This window comes from Drosophila bipectinata, chromosome 2L, assembly GCF_030179905.1.
Source record: "Drosophila bipectinata strain 14024-0381.07 chromosome 2L, DbipHiC1v2, whole genome shotgun sequence".
In the NCBI taxonomy this organism is placed as follows: domain Eukaryota; kingdom Metazoa; phylum Arthropoda; class Insecta; order Diptera; family Drosophilidae; genus Drosophila; species Drosophila bipectinata.
In genome coordinates, this window is record NC_091736.1 from 5,895,472 (window position 1) to 5,921,316 (window position 25,845).

Consider the following 25,845-nt stretch of genomic DNA (forward strand, 5'->3'; position numbering starts at 1 on the left):
GGCGGGGGTGGAGTCTGCTGTCAAGAAATTATACATACATGCTGCATCTGGGGGAAGTTCTTTCCGATCTACGCTCTTTTCTCAGGTTCTTGAACTTTGCTTAAGCAGTTTATTGCAGTTAACACTTTTTAAAGTCGTTTCCGAAGGGTAGAGCGTGTAGAACTGGGAACTTGTGATGCAAATGAAATTGAACCCAATTAAATGAGATTAAAGTGGCAGACAAACATAAATCCCACTTCCCGCATCCCGACCTTTTGTCTGAACTCTCAAATTTTCGTTGGCGATGTGGGTGCACATACTAATTGAATTCCATCCAGGTGTTTCATTCAAAAATTTATGAAAAATATATAAATGAGTTGTTTGAGAAGGGAGTTCTGAGTCACAAAGCCGCAACTGTTTGAAAAATATGTACTTTATGTGATGACTCTTTGAGAAATGAGTTCTCCGTAAAAATTGCGATTCGACAAGGTCTACTAATGATTGACTTATTTTTCTACCTGGAAGCTTACTCACGTAGGTAAGTGAGATTATTTTTAAGGGCTTGGGCACATTTACAAATAGAGTAAATATTCAAAACATGTTTATTTTTGAAACTACGAATGATAAGGGAAAAACGTACTCATGAAGTAAAGTTTTCTGTAAAAAACCTTCTGGTAGTAGTTCATGTGATATAAAAATTCATTATTTTGGCATATTGCTAGGATTTGGTTGTATCCTTCTTTTATTAATACATAAATTTTATGAATTTACAAAAAACAAGATCTTTTCATTAAGGCTGTCTTTTAATTACTGAGGGGAATACAAATTAGGATAATTATGAGCTAGGATCTTAAGATCTATGCCAGGAGACGGGCCACGCCGAAGAAGAGCAGGATGGCGCCGGCAATGGGGGCCAGGGATGCAGACCCGTTGCACTCATCCTTGGAGCAGACATCACAGCCCAGTTGCTTGACGAAGGGCAGGGAAGGATCCGTCTGGCAGCCAGCCTGGACATTGTTGATGTCCCCGAAATAGCAGGTCCTCACAATCTGGGGATGTCCGGTCACTGAAATGAAAGTCGGGTTAATATTTCGGGTAAACAACTTTCACTATTTGAACATCAAATGAACCGATTGTTCTCTGGGACAATTGTAACGTGTTAATTGTTTGTTTTCGCGTCGGATGTTTGCTTTTTAATGAATCAACTGCACCTAATTGTGGCAAAAATGTTGATCCCAATTTGCTGAACCCCTTGTGGCTCCTCTGATCTCATCGTTGCGAAATATATAAATAAAATTATCCCAATTGAAATGCTGCAATAAATTACAAAGCTCAGATGCAAATAAATTCGAAAATGCAAACGAGAGTGAGAAACAGGTGGGGCTTCAAACCACAAAAACGTCACAGCTCTATTGCCTTAATAACTATTCAAAAAAGACTCCGATTAAGGGTTCAGGGTTGATGTAATTACACATAAAAAATACATAAACAAGTCGGAAAGAAACGTGAGGAGAAATCATGACAGAAAAGTCACGCATGACATCAGAGTCTGATTATCTGATCTAAACAAATTTCCTACGATGATCTCAGGGGTACGACCTAACCTTTCGGGTTTAAACGGGTTGGGTCTTGATTTGAATTACTATACAGAGAGAAAGAAACTTACCACTCTCGAGGGTCTTCTTTATGCAGCCAGTGGCGTTTTGTCGGGAGAAGAAATTCTGCAGATACCGGGGAGGTCCAATCCGGGAGCAATCGATCAGAAGATTGTCATCTGCCTCAAATTTGAGACCACATTTTGGTGATGTCAGCGATTCGCATTGGTAGCACTTGATGGCATAAGCTAAGGGGGAAATCAAGGAATATTATAATTATTAAAATAATTCTTTAAAAGAAACAGTCAATGTTTCTAAAATTTTAAGAATATAATTCATTGTTTTATGTTTATTTAGTCTTCTGCTTTTAGTAATAAATTGAATCTCCTACTTTTTATTGTACATTATACAAAAAAATTCTCTAGAAATACAACCTTAACCATCACCTTTCTTATCTTAGATTAAAACGAGCCATTTATAAAAATAGATTTAATGATAATGTTTTATTACTGCATTGAAAATGCAGTTCTAAGAACTCAATTTCCTTATATTTTTGATTTAGTGTATGCTGTTTTCTGTTAAAAAAAATCCCAAGGATTTCAAAACTGCATCTTTTTTATTTAAGTCCTTGAAATTCAATAAACGAAAACCCGCTTTCCACGCCCAAAACAAATCACTTTCAAATGCAACGCACCCGAACAGGCCAAACTGATCATAACGGCCACGGCCAAACTGCATTTCAGAGCGGACACCATTATATAAGCACTTTTGGAATATTTGGTCACTTGTTTATATATATTTTTTTTAAATTGTTTCAACCGTGTTCCAACCGCCTCGAACGAAGATTGCTGAACGTCTGTTTCTTCTGACAGAAATCGAAACTGAAACGTTCGGCAAATGCGACTCGAAGTGAGTTGTAATGGGCTGCCCCACTCCAACAGTTGCTCAATCAATTGGGGGGAAATGCGCCTTATTGTTTTGAGTGAAAAACTGTTTTTGTTTTTTTTTTATGTTGCTGTGGAAAACCGGTTCTAATGTTGTTCAAGCGTTGTTTATATAAACATCCAAGTGGTTGATTCAATAGGGCTATTTTTAAGCTGCAACGAATTTAAGACAAAACTAAAAACTTAAACCGGAAAAATAGGGAAGATCACTTCGGAGCAAATGGGATGATTCAGGAGCAGATTCATTCACAGGTGCCTGCTAAATTGTTATTTACACCAGTACCCAGAACAGTGACAGTTCTAAGTTTACGATTTAAGGCGATAATTAAAAGCTTAAATGTGCAACTCTTGTTTGAATTTGGCTCCCAAAGATTGAGTGAGTTATTATCTAGATATGGGGCTCATGCCCTCCTAAAAGTATGCCACAAAAATGTGCAACGAAGGCAACTAAAAATAAATCCATTTCTTTTATCTCATTGAGCACGATCGTATCTTGATGATAGGACACTATTTTGCATACATTTAATTAGAAATTGCCAGCTGGGCCAGATTCATGAATGGACGACTGCCAAGCAACCAAGGACAATGGCAGGACATCCGTGAGGGTTGCATTGCCTCGTATCTAGGTCGACTAATTGGATTCCACTTCTATGGCTATCCGAGTGTCACTACGGATTAGTGAGACTAAATACATAAAACCAGTGACTACAGGGGGCACGAGTCTATGAAAGTGACACACTTTCTTCTTAAATAGACTTAAAGCGAGATTAAAGATTAAAGTATAACAATTTATGAATACATCACTGTCGATAATACAACGTTCGGCGATCAGTGATTTTAAATAGAACTTTGAAATGTTAAAATAATAATTTGACCAAGTTAAGACTATTGAGTGGAAAAAATTGAAACTTTTTAGGCACTTCTTAGCTAATATTTTTGCCATTTTCAATAGTAATTTTCACGAATCAGGGTTCCATTTACTTTAAATCTGCATTAAAATGTTATGAAAAAGGAAGGAAGAAAAATATGTGGTAGATTTTTGGCCAAAATCATGATGTTACCCCTTTGAACATTTGGGAAAATTGGGTCAGATTTGAGTTTGCCAGGTTTTTATGTAGAATTGTGCTTCTCGAAGATCTAAGATCAGGAATGTATAACATTTGATTATCGGATCATTATTAACCCACTTATGGCGATTTCGCCATAAAAGGGTCCACATTTTAACCAGTTTAAAACGTGATGAAATATATTACAACTTTAAAATAGAAACTTGTGGTTTTTCGAACAACAAAAAATTGTGAATGAGATTGCTTGAGTAATCAAGAAAGCACTTTGCTTTTGAATCGAAAGCTCTGATAAGCCACGAATAGATGATAATCTAAATTAGAACCTAGTTTAGTTGCATTTTAGTCGTCAAAATGAACACAATATTGTTATTTTTAATCTCGGCGCTGTTCGTTGTGGAAGTTATCGATGCTCTGGGGACTCAAGTGGCCACTTACGACACCAAAAAGATGCTGGAACTGATCGAAAATCTGAATGGGACCGTTTCCGAGCAGCTCTCCCTGGCTGCCATAACTTGGGGCAAGTTGAAAGCTGATTTTCCGAATGATGTGTCCAAAATGGATGATCTGGATGGGGCGGTGGTGCGGGTTTTGTGTCGTCCGGAGAGGAATATCACTCTACGCCAGCAGTTGCAAGGATATCTTATACGCGAAAACATCCGTGAGCATCTCGAGGTCCTGAATACAACTGAGATTTTCCAACAAGCTCTGGAGGCGGAGGACCATGAGGTGGGAAAATGGCAACTGGCCATCGGCAGACATTCCCAGCGACTTCATTATCTTTTTAAGCCGGAGAAACTAAAACAAATTATGGAGAAAGTCATCCGTAAACTATATAAGCTGGAAAATGCAGGTCAACTGGCTTCGTTTTGCTATCAGCTCTATATAGCCGGTAATCGGGACTCCTACAATTGTATGGTCCAAACAGAGTTAATGATCTATAATCGTTATAAAATTTTTGGAAAAACCAGCCCGGACTTCAGCAGGTATATGGCCAAGCTCTGGCAGAGTCTTCAAATGGAGGAGTTCTATGTAGGACTCGATTCACCCACAAAACAAGGACTTCTAGAGGCCATCATCGATTTGTTAGGATATCTTTAAAAGTCAAATGTGTAGTGTATACTTTATTCGGTGTGTTTCTTTATAGAAGTGCTATATAGTTATTCGATTTGAGTTGGGTTTTTTTTCTAGCAACTGTGATAATTACATATGCGAGTGTTCTTTACATTCAATTAGGCTATTTAGTGAGTGTTTACTGTACTTTGGACTTCTAAACTCTATTGATTATTTAAGTTTTGTATAGTTTAAGTTTTTTTTGAATTTATGGGCTTTGAGCTTGGCAAACACTGACAAAGAACTTATAAAGAAACCTTTAATATCATCCGGAATTTAGGCTAAATGAGTGCGGAGACCTAGAGCCCCGAAACTAAACTTATTTAAATCGATTTAAACTTAAGTAATTAATCAGCAACAGCTGGGCACTTGCGGCCAGGCAAAATATCACGTTCCAACTTAAATAGAATGCAGAGAGGTGTGTGTGTTTTTTTGGCCCAAGGTAGTCTCCTTAGTTGGCCAACTGTACGACTAGGGCCAGAATGGGTAGGAGGAGTATAATCTCCATGAAGGACACTCCCGGATAGGCTCCATTGCAGCGATCGGTTAGGCAATCCTGGCAGAAAATCCGACGCACATTTTTGTCCGGAGTGGTGACATTGCAGAGATCCACGGCATCGGACTTGTTGGTGTAGTAGCAGAAGCGTTTGGTTATTATTTTACCATTATCTGAAAAATAAATAAAATTATAATACAGTTTAAATAATAAACATTTTTTATAATAATTTCTATTAAATAAAGTATGGACTTGACTTACTCTCCTCTACAGTTTTCCGGCACACAGGTCGCTCGTGATCCGAATTAATAGTGCTATTACAGGTTCTGAGCAAATTGATGTTCCTCTCCCGGATCAAATCATTGGGTATATTGTCCTCCTGGAAGGTCACATCACAGAAGTCCTCGGCCCCATAAGTGTCAGAGCTGCAGTGCCAGCATTGCAAATGATGACGATTATTTTGCTCATTTCCAGATGCTAAAATAAAATTAAAAACACTCCATTAGTTTTGAGACAAAAAAGATTCAAATGACCTTTCACGGGGTCACCCAGAGCAGACAATGAAACTTTTGCTCGCAAAGTAAAAATAACATCAGTGACATAGTTTTCTTTTTGGGAAGTTTTCGTTGCCAAGGATTGTTCAGGAGTTGACATCATCGTCATCTGTGAACTTCATGTGCCGCCCCCTTTTTTTTGGGGGGGACGCCTGGCCAGTCAGGGTGGCGCCACAAACAAATTTTATTACGGATTGCGTATAGCATGAAGACGCGATTAAAATGGTAAGTAATTTGTGCGGCCATTAGCACAAGAATTCGGGAATAATGTGTTTGCAAGAAAAATATATTCTACTCATATTAAATAATTTTAAATTAAGGTTTTATTTAATTCCTCTTATAAAGCGTCTGCTAGGTTTGTTTGACCAAATTTTGTTTAGAAATATTGTATTTCCTTCCTTAAGCATCTCAGGCGGAAAAACAATGTATTTCTTTGAAAATGTTGGCTCATTTATTCTCACCTGATAAAGTCAGTGAGTTTAATCATTTGATTGATCTTTCTTTCATTTTCTATTTAAAGATTGTTTGATTTTTTCTAAAAATCTATAAAATGATTCACTAAATAAAAGACTATGGTGTTTTCTTCTACATTTTTCCCAGCCTTTTTAATTAGATTATATTGGCTTATTTGTTTATTTGCCTTTTCATTATAATTTGTTTTTCACGCGTCTTTTTCACCACACACCCATTTAATTTTCACACCTCCATAATTAAATTTCTTGTATCAAACTGATTCCCAACTATTAATAGAACTCTAATTAGTGAATGAATTAAAGAACTAATTTATTACCAGTAGTTTACCCCGCAAACTTTGCCTAATTGGGTTGATAAGTTGGCGTGATTTGCCATGACAGTAAATCAAGATCGTGTTGTGTCCTTGGAATATATTTGCATGTCCTGGCAGGCGAAAGTGCTAGGACTCGCCTTGTTTGCTTAATACCAAAAAGAGAAAAACGCCAACATGCCAAAGGACCAAGAAACCAAAGGGTCACTTCGGCACCTTGAAGACACACAGTCCTAGAGGTAAGGGAACTAGGAGTGCTGTCCTGTCAAATATTGACTGTAAAACATTTATATTTTACTTTTTCCAACTCCTCTCTGGCAAATTACATTATAACATCGGAGCCAGAGACCCGGGAATATTACGTATACGTGTTCTAAGGCTTTCAATTGGCACGGCCTTGGCGTGTCTGAGGTTTTAGTGGTTGGAGGTTGGGGGTTTTAGAGGCTCTAACCCTTTTTAAACTGGACATGTACATAAACAAGCTAGGACTATTTTTCATCATTCTCTTAAGCAGCTTTCTTGAGTTTTCTTTAAATAGTTTTGGAAGAATTTCAAGTAATTGGCTTATACCGATTCAGGATTTTGTTGGTAAAAGGTTTCTTGTTGGCAAAGAGACACTTTAAATAATACTTAATTTTATAATAATATTTGTTAAATATTTCTTTAACTAAATAATATGGGAATAGTTTCAATTAAGTAGCAAGAAGATGAAGACTAAGAATATACATGGGGTTCTTTTAAAGGCCTTTTTAAACCTTTACTTTCTATTTCCTTAACAGCTTTGTGCATGGCGTACTCAAATCCTTTGTTTAAGACCGATTTTCCCTAACATACACTTATTTTTCAGTGTAGTTTATAGCTTCACTCCAAGGTCGTCTGTCATGGGTCGCCCCCGCTTGCCATTCTGGAAGTATTCGCTGAGGTCACGCATATGCCTCGGCCTGGTTTGGCTTCTTTTCAGTTGTTTCTTTTTTTTTTTGGTTGGTAATTGAAAGCTGAGACTTGTCTGAAGGAAGTTGCACTCCACACCCCTGAACCTGACTTTTGTTTGGTAGTTTGAAACAACCCCGAAGGCACAGAAATTCAAAACAGTGTAACCAAATTAAACATCCCCCATAAAAACAAAGTGCAACCATAACAAAATATGACACGATACGGATCGGATGTGTGTCAGGACAATCTCCGCTTCCGGAATGGAAGCTTCTCATTATCAGTTTCGTTAAATTACGCAACTCATTGTATTGACTGGGGGTTACAGGGCTGAAGAACTAACCCCCGAGGAAGAAGACCACGGCCAGACTCTGACATAGTTTCCAGAGGCTGACGCAGATGGGGGGTGGCGGAGGCTGTCAAATGGCAAAGACAGCGGGAAACTGGAGCAGACGACATCCTGGCGCCACTTGGACATGCGCAGTGTCGTTTACTCGTAAATCCAGATTTACAAACAACAAAAAGACAACAAAAAATCAAAGCAATTAGATAATTACAGGACATATAGCCAAGTTAATTGAGAGCAACAGGGTAGCCCCTAACGACCCAATCACAATCATCAATGGCTCTTGTCTTTACAACCGATTTGAAAACGCTAATCGGGGCATGAATAATGTGCAAACTGCATTCAAAATTGTACATCATTCGGATTGCGAAATCGAGTGAGAAACACAGATATGTCTGGGAAAATAAATAATGGAATGTCTGGCAGATGGATAGGAATATTTGTATTTATAAGGCGTACAGGTTGCCAATCACTGGAAAGCGTGAAAATCAACAAAATATTGAAAAGCAATGACCCCAAGAGCACCAGAAAAAGTGTTCCCAAGAGAGCTGTGATAAATGGAATATTTTCTTAATTTTTCCACCTTAATTAAATTACTTTACAAAGCATAAATCTTTTGAAAAATGTTATATAGTATCATAAATCATTTCAAGGAATTTGCTTGTTTTTCTTCCTTTCACGCCAAACCAAACACCTTCCCCGATTTTTGGGCCACATCACCCCTATTAATATTTCATTATAGCCCCCATTCGATATTAATTTGTTTATGACAGATAAAAACAGCACGAACCTCCATCATTTTGAATGCTAAGCAAAGTGTCGCACATAAATCTTAAATCAAATCGCGAAAAGCCATGAATGTGTTAAGTTAATTTATTAGATTTCACCTGAAAATATATTTTTTTGATTTTTAATTTTTGTAAGCCATTTCTTTATGGGCGAAGAAAACTATTTGAAAGAATTTTAATAAACACCGCAAGGGAAAATCGTAAAATCACGAGCTAAAACTACATAAACAAGAATGTGCGGAAAATTGGAAACAAAAATTTCATTCATGGGCTTTGTGCTTAAAAACCATAAGTTTTGAGAACTTTATGCGGATCTCTGACCTTGGAGGGCAGATGGAATTACAGGTGCACTGAGCACAAATTTTAAATATAATTATTAAGAATATTTTTCTCTGTTTATTCACACAATTATGAACCACTTTTACCAAATTTCGAATGCCACTGTTTACAACTAAACTAATGTGTGTGTTTTCATTAACTGATCGACACTTGAGGTGAAAAAACGCAAACATTTCTCACCTGTGATGGTCCAGGCATTGGCCAGCAAGAATGTTGTGGCCAAAAGGGCTTTCATGGACATGGCGGACATGGCTTCCTTCTTTCTGGAATGTATATCGAAATCCTTTTCGGGATGCGGAATGCGACTAGCTGGCGCCTTTGAAAAATTATCTATGCTGTGTATATCCTTCGAGGGTAGTGCGAATTATTGCAAAAAATCGAAAGCTTCGAGAGCTGCGCGCGATGCAGACGGTTCCTCGGCCAAATAACGACTGTGGATTTTGCCGAAGCCCCAAGAGCCAATGTTCTGAAAGCCAGAAAGGCCTCAGTCGCAGCGCTGCTGATGCTGCTGCCACAAAAGGCAGCGCAGTTGTTGACGTCGCTCCTAGGGAATCCCCCAAACCCTTATTTCATGGTATCCTTTTTTTTTTTGTGCCTCTGCGACAGACAGTTGGCCAGACATTGACTTTTGTTTTTACTCAGAGTTTTAGCATTTCTTTTTATTTTTGGTAATTTCTTTGAGGGAGTATAATGCAACTTAATTGAAGTTTTAGATTGGTAATATTTTGTATAGTTTATCAATGAAACTGTTGGGTTTATTTTATGCTATTATTATATATGTACATAGGCTATGCACCATCTTTACTATAGGGTTTATTGAATTTCATATAATAAACATTTCAAAAATAATCAATAAAAAATGTATTTCATAAGCAACAAAGAACGTGGGGCTAATTTAAAGAATTTAATAATATTCTGGTACAATAAGTACGATAATATCTATAAATAAACTCATATAACCTTTTACTTTTACCTTGAAATTTTCATTTTCCATTTTCTTTATAAATTTTGGCTTAATTTTGCAATACTTTCAAATGAATTATTATAAAATTTAAATAAATTTAAAAAGATGTTACTACTAAACTTATACTACCCATTTTAAATACGCAACGGTACTAATTCTACAAAAGCTTATAGCTTTCCAATATGGTCACACCAAAGCAAAATGGTTGAAAACTTAGCTAAATGTTTTATGAGTTTCAACTTTTCAGCGCATCTTTAAAACTTAATAAGGGCAGTGACAATAAAACAAAATATAAACACCATTAACTCCCAATTAAAGTATATAACCTAATTTATATATTTTAATTAATTATATTTAAATTATCTTAATAATTTCCACCTCATTTGGCACTGACATATCTGGATCTGGATTTAACGAAGCGTAAGTGATTCATATCAGCACCATTTGGTGGCAAATGATTCATGAGCTCTGGACGCAAAGTGCAGTGGCATTTGGCAATTGCAACTTTGCAACTCAACGGAATTAGCCAAATTTGGCAACACTCTTACCAAATTGGCAACTCACGCATCTGACAGATATATGCGTCTATCTATATAGTATGTATGATTTCGTATGCAAATCTTGACACTAATCTGTGGCGTTACTTGCTCCTCCCCGGCCACAAAAAAAGAAAAAACCGAACCACAGTTGACAAAAAGTATGAAAAATAGCCAGTCGAGGGTTAAAGCATGGGCAGTGAAAAATTAAATTCGAAATTCGAATCGGTGACTGCGCATGAGCAGCTTGAACAGCCAACAGCTGCCCTCCGGGGCGTATGCGTAACATTCGATTCGATTGTCGATTCTCAATATTTTCCAGGCCCCACCAGCCTCATGATAAATGGCCAGTTTTATTGGAAACTCTGTACGACATTTTCGCCTAGCCAGCCAGCCAGCTAGCCAGATAGTTAGAAAAAAAAGATTAAAAATAAAAAGAAAAACGAAACTAAATTCAAAACAAATAAAAGCCGTGCGACAAGTTTAAATGGCCAAAACGTTTTATTCGTGGCTTAGACCTAGTGGCCACCCATTTTTATAGTTTATTACATTTTTATTTATTTTGTAGGTGTTTTTCTGTATTTTATTTTTCGGTTTTTTTTTTTCGTATGACAGCCTTCGCTTTTTTGTGCCATGTGACAAAATTTATTTATATTCACCGCTAGTTTTATGCGATTTTAATTAAAGCATAATGGAATTATCACGCTGCTGGACTACCAGCCTGCCAGCTAACTTGAATAGCAATTTGTCTTTTTATTTTTTAGTTTTGATCGGGAATCCCTTGGAAGTCCTACGTTTAATTAAAAGAGTTCAAAAGTCACCCGAGAGACCACAGAGGGATTCAGAAATTGCGTGGTTGCCAATTAAAGAATCTCACAAATTGAATGTCGGTCTGAACTCATTTCCGCTTTGTGTGGCGGTCACCGAACCGATTTATAAGTCTGTTCATATATAGTACACTATAGTACATTGTATAATAGAAGGCTGAGCCAAAGAAACAGCAGTTTATTCCTCAAATCAAATGCATCGCAGTCGGAGGCAATGTCAAGCTCACTGATGTGAGACAATTACTTTTGATTTGTCTGACAAAATGTGTTTTTAATGTGAGTTTACATTGGGGCAGGGACTATAAACCCGGTGACTATATAGCTAACTATAGAACTTCAAAGAATAACATTAAAAGGATACAAGTTTTCCGGGTGAATATTTAAATATATTCACTTTTTTAAAAGTATAATAAAGTATTAGAGTATTATGACTTGTATTTTGAAAAAAAACAGAAGTTTCCAGAATAAAATATTACGTATAGTAGTGTGACGGTTGTTTCATAATTTTCTAGAATTCTTCCATTGCAGTGAATAGAGTGAATAGACCGAAAACTATGTATTTGGAAAATTTTGTAATCCCCCATCGACGTCAAGTCTTTGGCACACAGGCGACCTTGTAGATCCGGAAGGGAACCTTGCGCTGGCGCTCGTCTAGAGTTATGAGGATGCAGTAGAGTAGTTGCTGCAACTGGCGCATTCGCAGGACATACGGTGCCCTCTCCGAGTCTTTGAAGAGCGGCTTGCCACTGGCCTGGCAATGGAACATGAAGAACGCCCCGCCGGCGGAGAATTCCGGTATAAAGCCGAAGGCCAGTGCCTGGTCTTTCACCTGCAGGATGCCCGTCTGGAACTGTTGGCCAAAGAATAAACTCAGTGCCCAGCCTAGGCTCTTGGTCCTGCTGTAAAGCTTGCCGCAGACCAGTTTCTCAGTGTCCACCCAAAATTGCTGGGCCTCCAGGCAACAGGACGTGTGCAGGGTCTCCAGCGCCAAGTCGCCCGTTGGATCCCTGCGCTGGCGAAGAACCAAGCTGGCATCGTAGTACTCCTGCCCGCACTCCATGATACTGTCCAGCAGCCTTGCATCCCAGGAGTCCAGATCCAGAAAGCTACCAGCACAGCAGGCTATCACGCAGCAGGCCAGTATCCGTCCCGGTACCGTGGGATGCACGGCCTGCAGGTCGGAGCTCCGTCCCGATACCGAGACTTGCTCGGCCTGCAGTTGGGGCGCTCTCGGTTCCACCGCTCGAAGTGTCCCCCACAGCGACCAGAGTCGGTTGGCTATCTCCACCTCGTAGTGGTCCGACTGGCCGCTGCCTTTCTTGCGGTGCTGCCCATCCGCATTGTGGTCCAGCAGGCGGCTCCACAAGGGCAGCGGCTCCTCCCGGTTATCTCTGGAGGTGGACATGGCCTTAGCAGCACTGGAGTGGGATTTGCAGTTTATGGGGGAAAGGAAACAGAAAACGATAGACTGAATGGCAGAAACATCAAAGCCTTTGAGATAGCTAAACTAGGGATACTTATACCCGTAGCTCCACCTGAATACTTATCGTAACTACTCCCCAAAAAAATGAAAAACCATTTAAATATTTACGAATTATTTATTTACGTAAAGAACAGCATCCCAAGAGGAGCTGAGGCGTTTCAATTACAAATACAATATTAAAGATATTACAAAGACGTACAAATTACAACAAAGTTAAGTGTGATTGAGTGATTGAATGATCCTTGTGGTGTGGTGTTGTGACTACATCGATTGAGGGTGGCCGAGTAACATTTACATGATGCTGGGATCCTGGATGACAACGAATGTGAGAACGTTTTTTTTTGTGATTTTTGTGCGAAATCGGGTGAAGGGCAAAAGTGACTAAAAACTCGTTGAAGAAATTCAGTTAAGTTCGGCTCTAAGCACCGACAATTCCCCGGCCAAGACTGTATACGGATGCCGTAGCTCATTTGCATATCTGCCGGAATCCAGCCAGGAGCAGGGGTATCAGGATTAGTGCCGCCAGGGGAGCGGAGCCAGTACCTCCGTTGCAGCCGTCGGTGGTGCAAGTGCGGCAGTAGACTGTCTTTATGTAGGACGAGGTCTGGTCCATGGCGCACTTGTCGGACGGATCGTCCACGTCCTCGTAGAAGCAGGAACGCGACACCACCCGCTTGCCATAAACTGAAAGTGCAAAAGAGTTTAAATATTTTCATTAAGCCATTGTAATTAAAGTCTGCTGAGTGCACATTAAATTTAATTTATGTGTATGTACGTGCCGGCGTGGGCTTTACTCTTTAGCCTGACTTGTTCTCGTTTCTATGGGTCATGAAAAAATCTCAGAAATGACATTTCAAATAGCCGCAAGTCAAAAAAACAAAAATAGACATGTGGTCATGGTTTTCATTAGAAGAAAAAACACTAAAAAATCTAGTTGATGGATTACTCTACAAATTCTACAGAAAATACACAATTTTTTATAAGAGTCTTTTAATAAAAATAAGAGACTTAAAGTTTTTAAAACTCGACGCCAATTTTGAGGCAAAAATAGCTCCCCACAAAGAAAGTTATCCGAGTAGACCCCCTAGATTTGACTTCTCTGAAGCCTGGACTGCGTTCAAGGCTCCAACATATTACAAATTATATAAACTCGGGTTCAGCAAAAAATTCGCTATAAAATGAGGCCTGCAAGTTGGTCTGCGAAACGCACACGATTTGCCAAAACGAACATGAAACTCGACGAGAAACTAGAGACAATTTGCAATCAAACAGAAAATGAAAACCAGAAAGAGCAAATCTCATGGCAGAAATAAAAAAAAAAGCTGAAATAATAATAAAAAACCTACAAATTGCGTGTATTGAATTTTGCAACAAAATAGAACAAAACAAACCAACGACAAAACTACTAACAAAAAAATAAGAAACATTTCCAATGGAATGGAGTAAAATCAAAATCAAACTTTAAAAGCCGCTCGAAATGGTCAGTGCTGGCCATATTTGTGATTGGCTCAGACAGCATGGACTGTGGACAGTGTGGCCCAGACAGCAAAGCTAAGCGTACCGAGCACCACAGCTCACACGCACACGTTCGGGCTAATAAAATTGTTGACAATTGTCGCCTTATCACGGCCGTCGCATCAAACATGGCTTAGAATGCATTGCGCATACGCCGCGTGCTCCGCTCCTGCCACTGCCACTGCAACGCGACAAACGAAAAAATTCCACAGAGACAGGCCAGCAACATCGCTTCGATGTTTCATACCGCACACACAGAGCAATAAATTTAAATTTTAATTAATTTAATTATTTATGGCTCGTTATGTGTGTTTTTTCGGCCAAAAGACAACACAAAAAAAAATAAATATATTTATAGGCGAACATGGAAAATAAAATTTACAATAAAATCAGATAGTTTAGGTTGACGTTTTTAATACTCTGAGATTTTATTATAAATAAAATAAGATATAATAATATAAAAATTGTCTCACAAAATACCTTAAAAAATTGCCATTACTTTCCTAAAAACTCCAGCAATTATGAATCCTTGCCAATTATAATAAATCATGTTGCTGTTCAGTGACTTGTTAACCGAAACTTTTATAGCCAAGTGACTTTATAACTCTCCCTTTTGGTCAGGCCGTCTCCCCAGAGAAAAGTGTGTGCATAAAATGGGCTTATTGCTGGCCAAAAATGGTCTTTAGGCCGGCAATCCACTTTCGGGAGGCCTTTTGGACAGAGCAACAGGTTGCAAAATATTTGGCCAAGTAAAATCGACAAGCGGCAGCTAATTGCTTGGCTTCATATTTTGGCTTTAAGCCGGTGGTAAAATTATGGAATACATTTTTAATTTGACATTTTTCGAAAAAGTCTGCCAAACAGCTACCCGGCCTGCCACTCGTCTAGGCTAAGCTTCATAAGCAATTAATTTAACGGCATATAAATTGAGAGGTTGCAGTGGCAATAATAAACAACAACAGCAACAACTACATAGTTGCATCGCCTAGTTGCATTTTTCTCAGACACATTCTGCTGCCGCGTTGCATTCACCCTCCCCCCGACCCGTCAGATTGCCGCAGCTTCTTATGGCCGGTAATTGAGCGCTTCACGCTGTGCAACAACTTAATTAATTTATATGTATTTTGTGAATTTTTTTTTCCTACAACTCGGCTCGTATATTATGTATTTTGCGCATTACAAGCGCTGCTCATGTAGCTCGGGGACTTAAAAACCCAGCCAGAGATATAGATAGAGTCTCCGATTCATTTGAGAGTCTGCAATTGCAATTTTAATTGCCAACTTGGACAGTGGACTGTGGCAACTGCCAGCCAGACAAGTCCGAGTGTAAATCTTGCAAATATTCGCCGAACCAATTTGTAGACGCTTGATTGCAAAAATTTAATGGTGTTCATTAATTGGCCATCAAAAAAATTGCTTAAATGCTGCCACAAACTGAAAAAAAAACAAATCCTTGCTGTTGTGGTTTGCTTTTTGAAGATTTTAAAAGTTTAATTAATACATTTTTAATTTATAGATCAATAAAGTCATTATAGTTAAAACTTTGTTTAGGAAATTTGTATCATATAATTATTATATTTTTAACCTAGCTTCCCCTATAATTTAATTTAGCTAGAGCTTACATATACTACTTTTTCACCTACAATTACCTCATTTTTTTGCCTCTTTTTTTGTTGTCTGATATTCATGACCTACATCTAAAAAATAAACAAAAGCCTGACTCGTCTGCCGGCTGATAAATTTATGCAGTTGTCGTGACCAAACGACAATCACTGGAAAGTGAATTTAGATCAAAATGCAGAGACACGGATCGCTTGGCAAATTGGCCAAACAAAGCTCAATTTTAATTTTCATTTTGTTGTGGTTGTATATGCAAATAAAGTACAACAATAAAAACCAGCAATAAACCAGTAAAAATCAGACTTAAGATCACTGATACCTACCGCCAAATATCACTCATACGCCCCGTGTCTCTGTCTCTGTAGCTAAGACTGACTCTCTTTGGCCATAAATTTGCCGTAAATTAGCGGCACATGCAGTTGCAAGTGCTCTGCGGGCCAAAATGTCGCCACTTGTTGTTACTGCATTGATCTTGCCCCACGCCCGTCCACTTGCCACGCCCCCAGACCAGCTGCTCTGGTTCCATTGGCAATTGTCAGCTTCGTAGTGTGCTTGTTGGTATTGTTTCGCCTGCACTTGTTTGGACTTTGTCAGGGCAATAAATTTCAATCTTGTTTGACTCTCAGCCACAGCCGGGTGTGAGTCTTGTCGATCTAGCGGTCTTGCCCCACCACACCCATTACCGCCCCCGATGAGCTGCACTGCAATTTATTGTGGCAGGAAATTGATACTTTCTTATATGAGGGTTTTAAAATATTATAGCTATATTTAGGAACTCTAAACCTTTATTAAAATACTCTATATTTATTTCTACATATTATAGCTTCTACTATTTTCTTCAAGTGCACTTAAAGACCGCACACGCGGCTGTGGCAACAATGCAAATGCAACGGGTGCACTATTATTCATGTCTCCCGAATATTTTCAATGGGCGTTTCTTGGGAATATTTTCTGGCTTGAGTATCTCACCTTCTTGCACCAGTTTCTTGCAGACAGGACGGGCATTTACCGACTTCACACCCACGGAGTAGGTGCAGTTCACGTAGCTCCAGTAGCGTTGTTGTTCCGAGATGGTGCTTGGCTCGAAGGGATCATTGCAGAACTCGCCATTGGACACGTCCGTGGAGCAACGCCAGCAGCGCAGGACAGCAGAGGCTAGAAATATTAAATAAATTAAATTATAAGACATAAAATAATGTGGATTAACTATAAATTACTGTGAATCAGACCTTTCTAACTGCTAACTTTAAAGTTCTTGGAAATGTATACCCTTTTTTATATCTCGTATCTTTTTGATTCATATACCCATTAATAGTGCATCAAAACCATGAAACCCATACCAAGTGGGTATTACCAACCCATAACCAATCATAATAAAGTAACTAACAAACTCTTATGCTCTCGAAAACGATTCGCTAATGAATCGGAACACATCAAATGGATCTGTGAAGAAAAATGCCGCTAAGAAATCATTTCCAGCTGCGATGCCGTTGGGGCATATCTTTGAAATACTGCATGGCTGCCACTAATTTGAGTCGGGAGCCTTTTCGGCTGAGTAATTTATGTGGCAGGCTATGGGGCAAGTGCCTTATAAAAGTGTCAAAAAGTTCGGCACCGGCTGGTTTATGCGTGCGATTATCCAGTGCCGAGGAGTGTGTAAATAATTATTTGATTAAACCGAAGCTAACGATTATTAGTGCACCGAGAGAAAAGAGTTATAATATATAAAGGCTTAAATCTTTGTAGGCCTAGGACTAAACCAGAGAGAGTTTAGTTGGAATTTAAGTTAGAATTTTTAAGAATATTAACTTTTAGTATCTATCTCCTATTTTTCTATACATTTTTAGAATGTCTTTTGAATGATGATGATAACGGCCGTTGTGATGTTGGCCATAAAACCCATTTTTGAGAATGTCTTTTGAATGATGATGATAACGGCCGTTGTGATGTTGGCCATAAAACCCGTTTCGCCGGCCAATTTAAACGTCAAGCTCTAACGTTCGGGTTAAATGCACTTAGCCAACACTTTGGAGGTGCGTTTAAATGAAAGCCTAGATAAGTCGGAACGGAAGGAGGAGGACTGGGCTTGGGGCTATGCTGGATGGTGGGGGGACAACAAAAAAAAAAAAGGCTGGAGAAGTGTGCCAACGCATTGGCCGAAACGTGTTTTTTTGGCCAGCGACCGCATTTGGTCATAAACAACCAGCATAAACATTGCAATTTGCGTTCGATTCGCATTCGCATTTCGCATTGCCAATTCGCAATTGAGAACCGAAAAATTGCCGCCAAAAACTGCAACTCGAATCGGTAACTCGGCAACTTGGTAACTCGGCAACTCCACAACGAAACTGAGATGGAAATTATAATCATTTACAATATATTGAAATTAATTGACAGTTGAATTGTCAGATCGTTTGCAGAATTGTTTATTTGCGCGTCCGTTCACAGTCGGTGGCAGTTTACTAATGGTAATGACTGTAATTCCATGGAAACTGAAAATTGATATTGTGGCCTGTCAGTGGTTGTGCACCACCGCACCACCGCATTGACAGCGATGGTGGTTGCATTATGCCAAATGTTGTGGCAGCCACAACTGCCTCCCAAACATGGTCAAAAACATACGAGTCCGATTCCGATTCCGAGTCCGAAACCAAATCGGTTTTTCGGGGCTCCGAATGCCGAGCCGCTAAGTGCGTAAGTATTTGTTGGACGAGATGTTTTCGCCGATACTTTTGGCAAATGGAATTTCGGCTTTAATCAGCGCTTCAAAAAAAAATCTACTAAACTACTAAGCAGGAAAGGAGGTAGCAGTGGGGTAGGAGGGAGTTAGCCGGGTAAAAAGCTGCCCCCAAAGTCCAACTTAAATTTCCAACCATGCCAGATTTTCGTGCCTGACTGGCTGTGACTAGAATCGCTTATGTCAAGCCACCAATTGCATAATAATAGACCACATCATTAAATTAAATTAAATTTATACTTTTGCAAATACCTCATAGCTATGTTTTGGCTTGTGGGATTTTTAGTTCATTATTTTTTATAAATTCTATAAATGGGATTAAGAAAATGAAAGCTTACCTAACTAACTAACTTCGTTTTTTCATGGAAAATCCTCAACTTTTTCCTAAAAACCACCCACCTTAGCCCCCCAAAAAAATGAGAAACCTCAACTTTCCTACCCTTTGTAAGTCAATCCAGTTTTTATGGATTTCCATCACAACCTGGCAGGGCTTAAATAAAACACTGCAGAAAGTTTATTGCCCCCGGGTTGCAACTGTAACTCCATGGCTTATGAAATTACAGCATTTTCCGCATAACTGAAAGTCAGAGTCGGCCACAATAGGGTAGGCCCCCAGAAAAAAAAACTTTTCCCACACATGCAATTTTTCCATTAGGCAGCCAACTTGCTACAAGTAGCAAGTGGGACTTACAACATTTGGAATCTCTCTCTAGACTAGCGCATATCCACAAACCCCAAAGTCAAGTGTTGATTATCTTCCCCTCAGTCTTGAATGTCACCCCATATCGGTTCCCATTAAACTTTCCAAGTTACGATTATGTGCAACTTTTTTTTGTGAAAAAAAAAATAGAAAAGTGCAACTTTGTGACCCTAAAAAGCAACAGCTATTCGGTTCAGGCCACAGTAGAAAGTTTCCATTGCTTTTGACTGACATGCAATCAGGGTTCGTTCAACTGCAAAAATGCCAAATGCAAAACTCGTCAACCGTTTATCAAAATTGCACCGCACTTGCCTACAAATGCCTTCAATACTCGTTATTAGTTAGCTGGGAATTAGTTGGAATGCTAGGAATTCCAAGGGAAGGGCTTTGGGAGTGTACCGAGATGTTATACCTGAGGAATTATAATCAGAATAGATATCATTGAAGGTATTGTTCATAACAAGCGGTTAAATATTGATCAAGATATAGACTTCGCCAGATATTTCATTTTTATACAACAAGCTTTAAATTTGATACAGATTTTGATACAGATTGATTGAGAATTGATCCACAATTCGATTAAGGTATTCCGCTCAAAGATCAGATGGAAATTGCCAAAGATATGGGCTTCGCGGTGGGTGATATTGGGCTCCCATGCATTTTTCAGCATTTTTGAAGGGGACCCCTCAGAAAAATTGACAAAAAAGTAAAAAAATAATTTGTGTCCAGATTTTGATGCAGAGTTATTAGGAATCGATCCACAATTCGATTAAGGTATTCCGCTCAAGGATCAGATGGAAATTGCCAAAGATATGGCCTTCGCGGTGGGTGATATTGGGCTCCCATGCATTTTCAGCATTTTTGAGGTGGACCCCTCAGAAAAATTGACAAAAAAGTGAAAAAATAATTTGTGTCCAGATTTTGATGCAGATTTATTGGGAATTGATCCACAATTCGATTAAGGTATTCCACTCAAGGATCAGATGAAAATTGCCAAAGATATGGCCTTCGCGGTGGGTGATATTGGGCTCCCATGCATTTTTCAGCATTTTTGAGGGGGACCCCTCAGAAAAATTGACAAAAAAGTGAAAAAATATTTTGTGTCCAGATTTTGATGCAGATTTATTGGGAATCGATCCACAAATCGATTAAAGTATACCGCTCAAGGATCAGATGGAAATTGCCAAAGATATGGGCTTCGCGGTGGGTGATATTGGGCTCCCATGCATTTTTCAGCATTTTTGAAGGGGACCCCTCAGAAAAATTGACAAAAAAGTGAAAAAATAATTTGTGTCCAGATTTTGATGCAGATTTATTGAGAATTGATCCACAATTCGATTAAGGTATTCCACTCAAGGATCAGATGAAAATTGCCAAAGATATGGCCTTCGCGGTGGGTGATATTGGGCTCCCATGCATTTTTCAGCATTTTTGAAGGGGACCCCTCAGAAAAATTGACAAAAAAGTAAAAAAATAATTTGTGTCCAGATTTTGATGCAGAGTTATTAGGAATCGATCCACAATTCGATTAAGGTATTCCGCTCAAGGATCAGATGGAAATTGCCAAAGATATGGCCTTCGCGGTGGGTGATATTGGGCTCCCATGCATTTTCAGCATTTTTGAAGGGGACCCCTCAGAAAAATTGACAAAAAAGTGAAAAAATAATTTGTGTCCAGATTTTGATGCAGATTTATTGAGAATTGATCCACAATTCGATTAAGGTATTCCACTCAAGGATCAGATGAAAATTGCCAAAGATATGGCCTTCGCGGTGGGTGATATTGGGCTCCCATGCATTTTTCAGCATTTTTGAGGGGGACCCCTCAGAAAAATTGACAAAAAAGTGAAAAAATAATTTATTCCAAATTTTGATGCAGATTTATTAGGAATCGATCCACAATTCGATTAAGGTATTCCGCTCAAGGATCAGATGGAAATTTCCAAAGATATGGCCTTCGCGGTGGGTGATATTGGGCTCCCATGCATTTTTCAGCATTTTTGAGGGGGACCCCTCAGAAAAATTGACAAAAAAGTGAAAAAATATTTTGTGTCCAGATTTTGATGCAGATTTATTGAGAATTGATCCACAATTCGATTAAGGTATTCCGCTCAAGGATCAGATGGAAATTGCCAAAGATATGGCCTTCGCGGTGGGTGATGTTGGGCTCCCATGCATTTTTCAGCATTTTTGAGGGGGACCCCTCAGAAAAATTGACAAAAAAGTGAAAAAATATTTTGTGTCCAGATTTTGATGCAGATTTATTGGGAATCGATCCACAAATCGATTAAAGTATACCGCTCAAGGATCAGATGGAAATTACCAAAGATATGGCCTTCGCGGTGGGTGATATTGGGATCCCATGCATTTTCAGCATTTTTGAAGTGGACCCCTCAGAAAAATTGGCAAAAAAGTGAAAAAATAATTTGTGTCCTGATTTTGATGCAGAATAGTGGAGAATCGATCTACAAATTATTTGAAGCATTCCTTTTAAGGATCGGATAATAATTGGCAGAGATGTGGGGATTTGCAGTGGATCATATTGCGCTCATGCCTATTTTTCAACATTTTTGAATACCACCGAATAGAGAATACCAACAAAAGATGCTAAGTTATTTTTTTGCCTCAGCTCTTAAATAAAATATTTCACAAATGTAATGACCCATAATAAAGTCTTTATGGCTTACATGTGCACTATTTCTTACATGAATCTTTGAAAAATCAGAATCTAAAAATTTTAAAAGAAAATCTCTCTTATTTTCTTATTAACCAAAAAATATATGATGAAAGTTCAGGAAGGAAATTGTCACTTATTAGATGAATCAATACGGTGGAATTTATTTAAAAATTGCACTCGAAATGCAAGCAAATTACTAGTAATTTTTACAATTTTCTCCCATGGTGGGTGTGCCATTCTGGAAATTTCCATATTCTAGATGAGTGCCTTTTAAGATCCAATTAAACTGCACTGAATTATTAATCATCTGAATGCATTAAATTAGGCTTGTTCCAGGCAACTGCGGACTATTAATTAAACAAGTCCGCCGCTAAAGACGACGATCTGACTTTTGAGATAATGTGGAAGGTTAAGGCTGACAATCGGATGAGTTGTTTTTAAGCGAAAAAATAAACACATGTACATGAGGTGACATAGAGCTCGAAATATTCCTTTTTATGACCAACCGCATCATGCAAGTGGAAATGGGCTTAGTTCAGGGGTTTGGCCGAGTGGTTGGTTCGGTTTATGCCACTCATGATTGTCATTCGCCACGCCCACGCAGCATAATAAACACAAATAGACTTTTAGTTGATTACATGACCAGATATGTGGCACGCTTCCTCTTGGATAATAGACATTTTATATTTTAAATGAAGAAATTATATCACATTAAGTTAATTACATAGTCATTTTTCAGCAAGACCTCCTCAAACATTTCTACTTGCTATTTATAATATTGATTATTTTTTCGAGAAATTTTAAGGTTGAAAATATATTTTTGGGCTCATTGTATTCGAACGTCAGACGTTTGAAGTAAAAATAAACACAAATGAGCTAAGGAAAATATCGCGCAAGTGCATAAATATTAATAAATCATGGAAAAATAAGCTGTAGGAGATCGCTGGCTAGAATTTGTTTACGATTTTCCTCTGGGTTTTTGTTTATTTTTCAAGATATTGAATACATGATTTTCTTTTATATAAAATAAGAAATAAAATACACTCCTTGCATGTTTTTCCTCAATCCTTCAATATCCTTCAGCAGCTTTAATCTCCCCCTTTTGAAGCATAGCTCCCCCTTTATTATGCTGCTTTTGCGAACCCTTTTTCCTTTTGGTTCAGTGAACTCCTGCTTGGCTTTTTGTTGCACATTTAAATGGGAAATCACGCCCACGCACTTTACAAACTCCCCAGAGCTTACTCCGCCTAATTAGCTGCAACTTCATGGGTACTCCGTGGTGGAAAGACGAGAAACGCACCTGAATTAAAAACCAGCAACAGCGAGAATAAGCCAAGTAGAAGGCAGCCTGTTGAACCGTAGGACGTCATGTCTTTTCCTTTTTTTTGTTTAGCGGGAAACTGCAGGTGAATAAATGAATAATTATTTACACAACACTAGCACACACTGCACTTAAAAATGGGGCTTTGGAATTTTTCCTTCAAGTAGATTTTCTTTAATTTTTTTTACAGAGAGACCCCAAAAAATGATGTGGTTTGGTATTTTTTTCGTTTACCCGTAGCACGCATGCGACCCGTTGACAATCTGACTGCGAAATGAAACTCGGGCCGAAAGCTGAAGCTGAAAAGGCGACAGTTGAATTGAACAAATAACAAAACGAACTCAACCCCAAAATCCACACGAGTGCCGATCGTTGAAACCCGACGATTGAAACAGTGAGAGCGCAATTGAAAGGGGGTTTTCGTTCAACGAGAAGAATATTTTCCATTACTAAAGGGGGGGGACAACTGGAGGGCAGTTCGACAGCGGATTGGATTGAGTGGCTAGGAGTTGAACGAAGTGGAACTGCATTGGTCTGGGTCGGTTTACGGGTTTCAGTGCCCCAAGATATGGCTGCCACAAACACTTGCAGTTTCAATGTTAATGACAGTGGGGCGATATTCATATATTTTTTCACTTAATTTTAAGCTTTAAAAAATAATCTATGAAATATGTACATACATATAACTTAGAATCATTAAATTTAATGTTTCTGAGCCCTTAAAACTGAATCTAAGACTAGTTTATTAACTTTAACTATTAAAAATCCTTTACAAATTATAATATTGTTATATTCAAATGATTTAATATTTTTTATTTTAAAATAATATTAACATCCCTTCTCTTGCCCCACTGTCTCATTCGGTCAATGCGTTTTGCCACACCATTTGCCGCCTAATGGCCACTCATTCTCCTCAGACAGTTTCAATTGAATGCTGACTTCGATTTGGCCATCAGTGTCGCCGTCTAATCAAGTGCAAGTTTTTGATAAGGAAATGCACTGTTGGCACTTTGCTGCTTTCCACCAAGAGAGAGAGAGAAAGAGAGAGTGTAACTCTTGCCACAAAATGTTGCAAATACTTGATGCACTTTCAATTGCTGACGCCGAGTGTGGTTTATTGTTTGTTTTGGTTAGGACTGCGCTTGAATGATTGCACTCGAATTTATTGAAATTTTATTAGCATTTTTGGTTCAGTCATAAAAACTTTAGATTTTGATGACATTTTTTTAGGTTTTTGTTGAATAAAAACAAATGTGAGAACTCAAGACATTTATAGAAAAATATCATAAATTTTATATAATTATGGAACTTAAGTATGTATATGAACCAAGTCCAGACAAACCAGTTCAATGCCCAGACAAACAATAAGCCAATCATTTTCCTACGAAATTAGTATCTACCTCAAGCCAGAAAACCTATTTCTTATAAACCAAATATTGAGGTCCTCTACTACCCCCAATACGGGTCCTGTATTCAAACTCAAATAAAGGAAAGAAAACCCTAATGGAAAATCTAGTAAGACAATGTACCGGAGCATGAAAAATGAGTTGGCAAGTTCATTGAACATGAAATATGTCACTTCTGACAAGAAAGTCCAATAATCCACGCCTCCCGAGTGGAAACCAAACAAGACCCCATATGGGGGATGATAATACTAACAAGAATACAAAAACTCTATGGAGTAGATGGATTTCGGTTGATATGCAAAGCCAAGAAAATTGGTAACAATTTTAGGGCAATGACGTGTGGTGATGGCCGTTTTCTCAGGGGTGTGTATTAGTTCGCGTTCTACCGATTTATTGATGAAATTCCTTTAATGGCTACAAACAAATTAGAAAATAATTGAAGCCCAGGTTCAAGGAATCGATTAGCGTTTATGTTGCTAATTATGCTGAAAGTCATTAGGAAAGGATTAGTCATTTAAGATACATATAAGAAAGTAATCAATTAAAGAACAAGTTTTTTGAAGTAATTTTTATTCCAAATCTGATCTTGTCACGTTTTTGGATGTGAAATCTTATTTACTTAAACAATTCTCATGTGCGTCTCAGTCACTGACAATGATTATGGCAAATTGCTGCTGAAAACAGATTCGTTTGCCTAACTAAATAATAAACCTTAATTATAGGTGGGTTGGCCTGGCAACTTCACAAAAAAAAAGCACAAAATTTTACAACTGGGAGTGCTTTTTATCTGCAACAATTTACTTACAACAGCGGAAATGGAGCTCAGTAATTGCGTGGCTCCAAAAATCTTAATTACTGGCAATTAAGATATTAAAAAATACATCCCAAAGACTTTACAATATAAAGGAAGTAATTAAGCAAGCGAATCAGACTCTAAAATGTCACGAAAGGCGTTTTAATATGAAGATTATAAAATTATGATGTAAGCATTATAATTTTGGTAAGAAATTAAATAAGTTTTATATTATATGGTAATATATGTAAAAAAAATAGTTTATATATTAGCCTAATTGTTTATTATTTAAAATTTGTTTTCTTTATGTTTTAATTAAAATTAAACTTAAATTT

General features: G+C 38.2%; 5 protein-coding genes across 6 annotated transcripts; 1 reads left to right on the forward strand and 4 right to left on the reverse strand.

Annotated features, from left to right (window-relative positions):
• Positions 1-681: 681 nt before the first annotated feature.
• LOC108119928 (UPAR/Ly6 domain-containing protein bero) lies at positions 682-2,446 on the reverse strand. 2 transcript variants are annotated; one of them, XM_017233369.3, is made up of 3 exons: positions 2,269-2,446; positions 1,646-1,822; positions 682-1,045 (listed from the first exon to the last, which is right to left on the reverse strand). In XM_017233369.3, the coding sequence occupies exons 1-3, from the start codon at positions 2,327-2,329 to the stop codon at positions 837-839; spliced, it is 447 nt and encodes a 148-aa protein (XP_017088858.2). In that variant the 5' UTR covers positions 2,330-2,446; the 3' UTR covers positions 682-836. The 2 variants fall into 2 exon arrangements, with proteins under 2 accessions (XP_017088858.2, XP_070133193.1); XM_070277092.1 differs by lacking the exon at positions 682-1,045 and adding an exon at positions 1,424-1,583.
• A 1,489-nt stretch (positions 2,447-3,935) lies between these two features.
• On the forward strand, positions 3,936-4,709 carry LOC108119925 (uncharacterized). Its single transcript, XM_017233367.3, has one exon. The coding sequence runs from the start codon at positions 3,937-3,939 to the stop codon at positions 4,681-4,683; it is 747 nt and encodes a 248-aa protein (XP_017088856.2). The 5' UTR covers position 3,936; the 3' UTR covers positions 4,684-4,709.
• On the reverse strand, positions 4,691-9,352 carry twit (target of wit). Its single transcript, XM_017233368.3, has 3 exons — positions 9,113-9,352; positions 5,453-5,668; positions 4,691-5,364 (listed from the first exon to the last, which is right to left on the reverse strand). The coding sequence occupies exons 1-3, from the start codon at positions 9,180-9,182 to the stop codon at positions 5,147-5,149; spliced, it is 504 nt and encodes a 167-aa protein (XP_017088857.2). The 5' UTR covers positions 9,183-9,352; the 3' UTR covers positions 4,691-5,146.
• A 2,324-nt stretch (positions 9,353-11,676) lies between these two features.
• LOC108119937 (uncharacterized) lies at positions 11,677-12,758 on the reverse strand. The gene has a single exon (XM_017233379.3). The coding sequence runs from the start codon at positions 12,662-12,664 to the stop codon at positions 11,849-11,851; it is 816 nt and encodes a 271-aa protein (XP_017088868.2). The 5' UTR covers positions 12,665-12,758; the 3' UTR covers positions 11,677-11,848.
• A 79-nt stretch (positions 12,759-12,837) lies between these two features.
• On the reverse strand, positions 12,838-23,612 carry LOC108119929 (UPAR/Ly6 domain-containing protein twit). Its single transcript, XM_017233370.3, has 4 exons — positions 23,546-23,612; positions 23,291-23,390; positions 16,847-17,032; positions 12,838-13,426 (listed from the first exon to the last, which is right to left on the reverse strand). The coding sequence occupies exons 2-4, from the start codon at positions 23,358-23,360 to the stop codon at positions 13,209-13,211; spliced, it is 474 nt and encodes a 157-aa protein (XP_017088859.1). The 5' UTR covers positions 23,361-23,390; positions 23,546-23,612; the 3' UTR covers positions 12,838-13,208.
• Between the last annotated feature and the right edge of the window lie 2,233 nt (positions 23,613-25,845).

What these genes read in the sequence shown, in the direction of transcription:
- LOC108119928 (XM_017233369.3), bottom strand. Translation starts at nt 2,329, where the DNA reads ATGGTGTCCGCTCTGAAATGCAGTTTGGCCGTGGCCGTTATGATCAGT. An exon ending in GATCAGTTTGGCCTGTTCGG is followed by an intron (nt 1,823 to 2,268) that starts GTGCGTTGCATT and finishes TTTCCCCCTTAG; the next exon opens with CTTATGCCATCAAGTGCTAC. An exon ending in AAAGAAGACCCTCGAGAGTG is followed by an intron (nt 1,046 to 1,645) that starts GTAAGTTTCTTT and finishes CTTTCATTTCAG; the next exon opens with TGACCGGACATCCCCAGATT.
- LOC108119925 (XM_017233367.3), top strand. Translation starts at nt 3,937, where the DNA reads ATGAACACAATATTGTTATTTTTAATCTCGGCGCTGTTCGTTGTGGAA.
- twit (XM_017233368.3), bottom strand. Translation starts at nt 9,182, where the DNA reads ATGTCCGCCATGTCCATGAAAGCCCTTTTGGCCACAACATTCTTGCTG. An exon ending in CAATGCCTGGACCATCACAG is followed by an intron (nt 5,669 to 9,112) that starts GTGAGAAATGTT and finishes ATTTTATTTTAG; the next exon opens with CATCTGGAAATGAGCAAAAT. An exon ending in CCGGAAAACTGTAGAGGAGA is followed by an intron (nt 5,365 to 5,452) that starts GTAAGTCAAGTC and finishes TTTATTTTTCAG; the next exon opens with ATAATGGTAAAATAATAACC.
- LOC108119937 (XM_017233379.3), bottom strand. Translation starts at nt 12,664, where the DNA reads ATGTCCACCTCCAGAGATAACCGGGAGGAGCCGCTGCCCTTGTGGAGC.
- LOC108119929 (XM_017233370.3), bottom strand. Translation starts at nt 23,360, where the DNA reads ATGACGTCCTACGGTTCAACAGGCTGCCTTCTACTTGGCTTATTCTCG. An exon ending in GTTGCTGGTTTTTAATTCAG is followed by an intron (nt 17,033 to 23,290) that starts GTGCGTTTCTCG and finishes TAATATTTCTAG; the next exon opens with CCTCTGCTGTCCTGCGCTGC. An exon ending in CAAGAAACTGGTGCAAGAAG is followed by an intron (nt 13,427 to 16,846) that starts GTGAGATACTCA and finishes TTGCACTTTCAG; the next exon opens with TTTATGGCAAGCGGGTGGTG.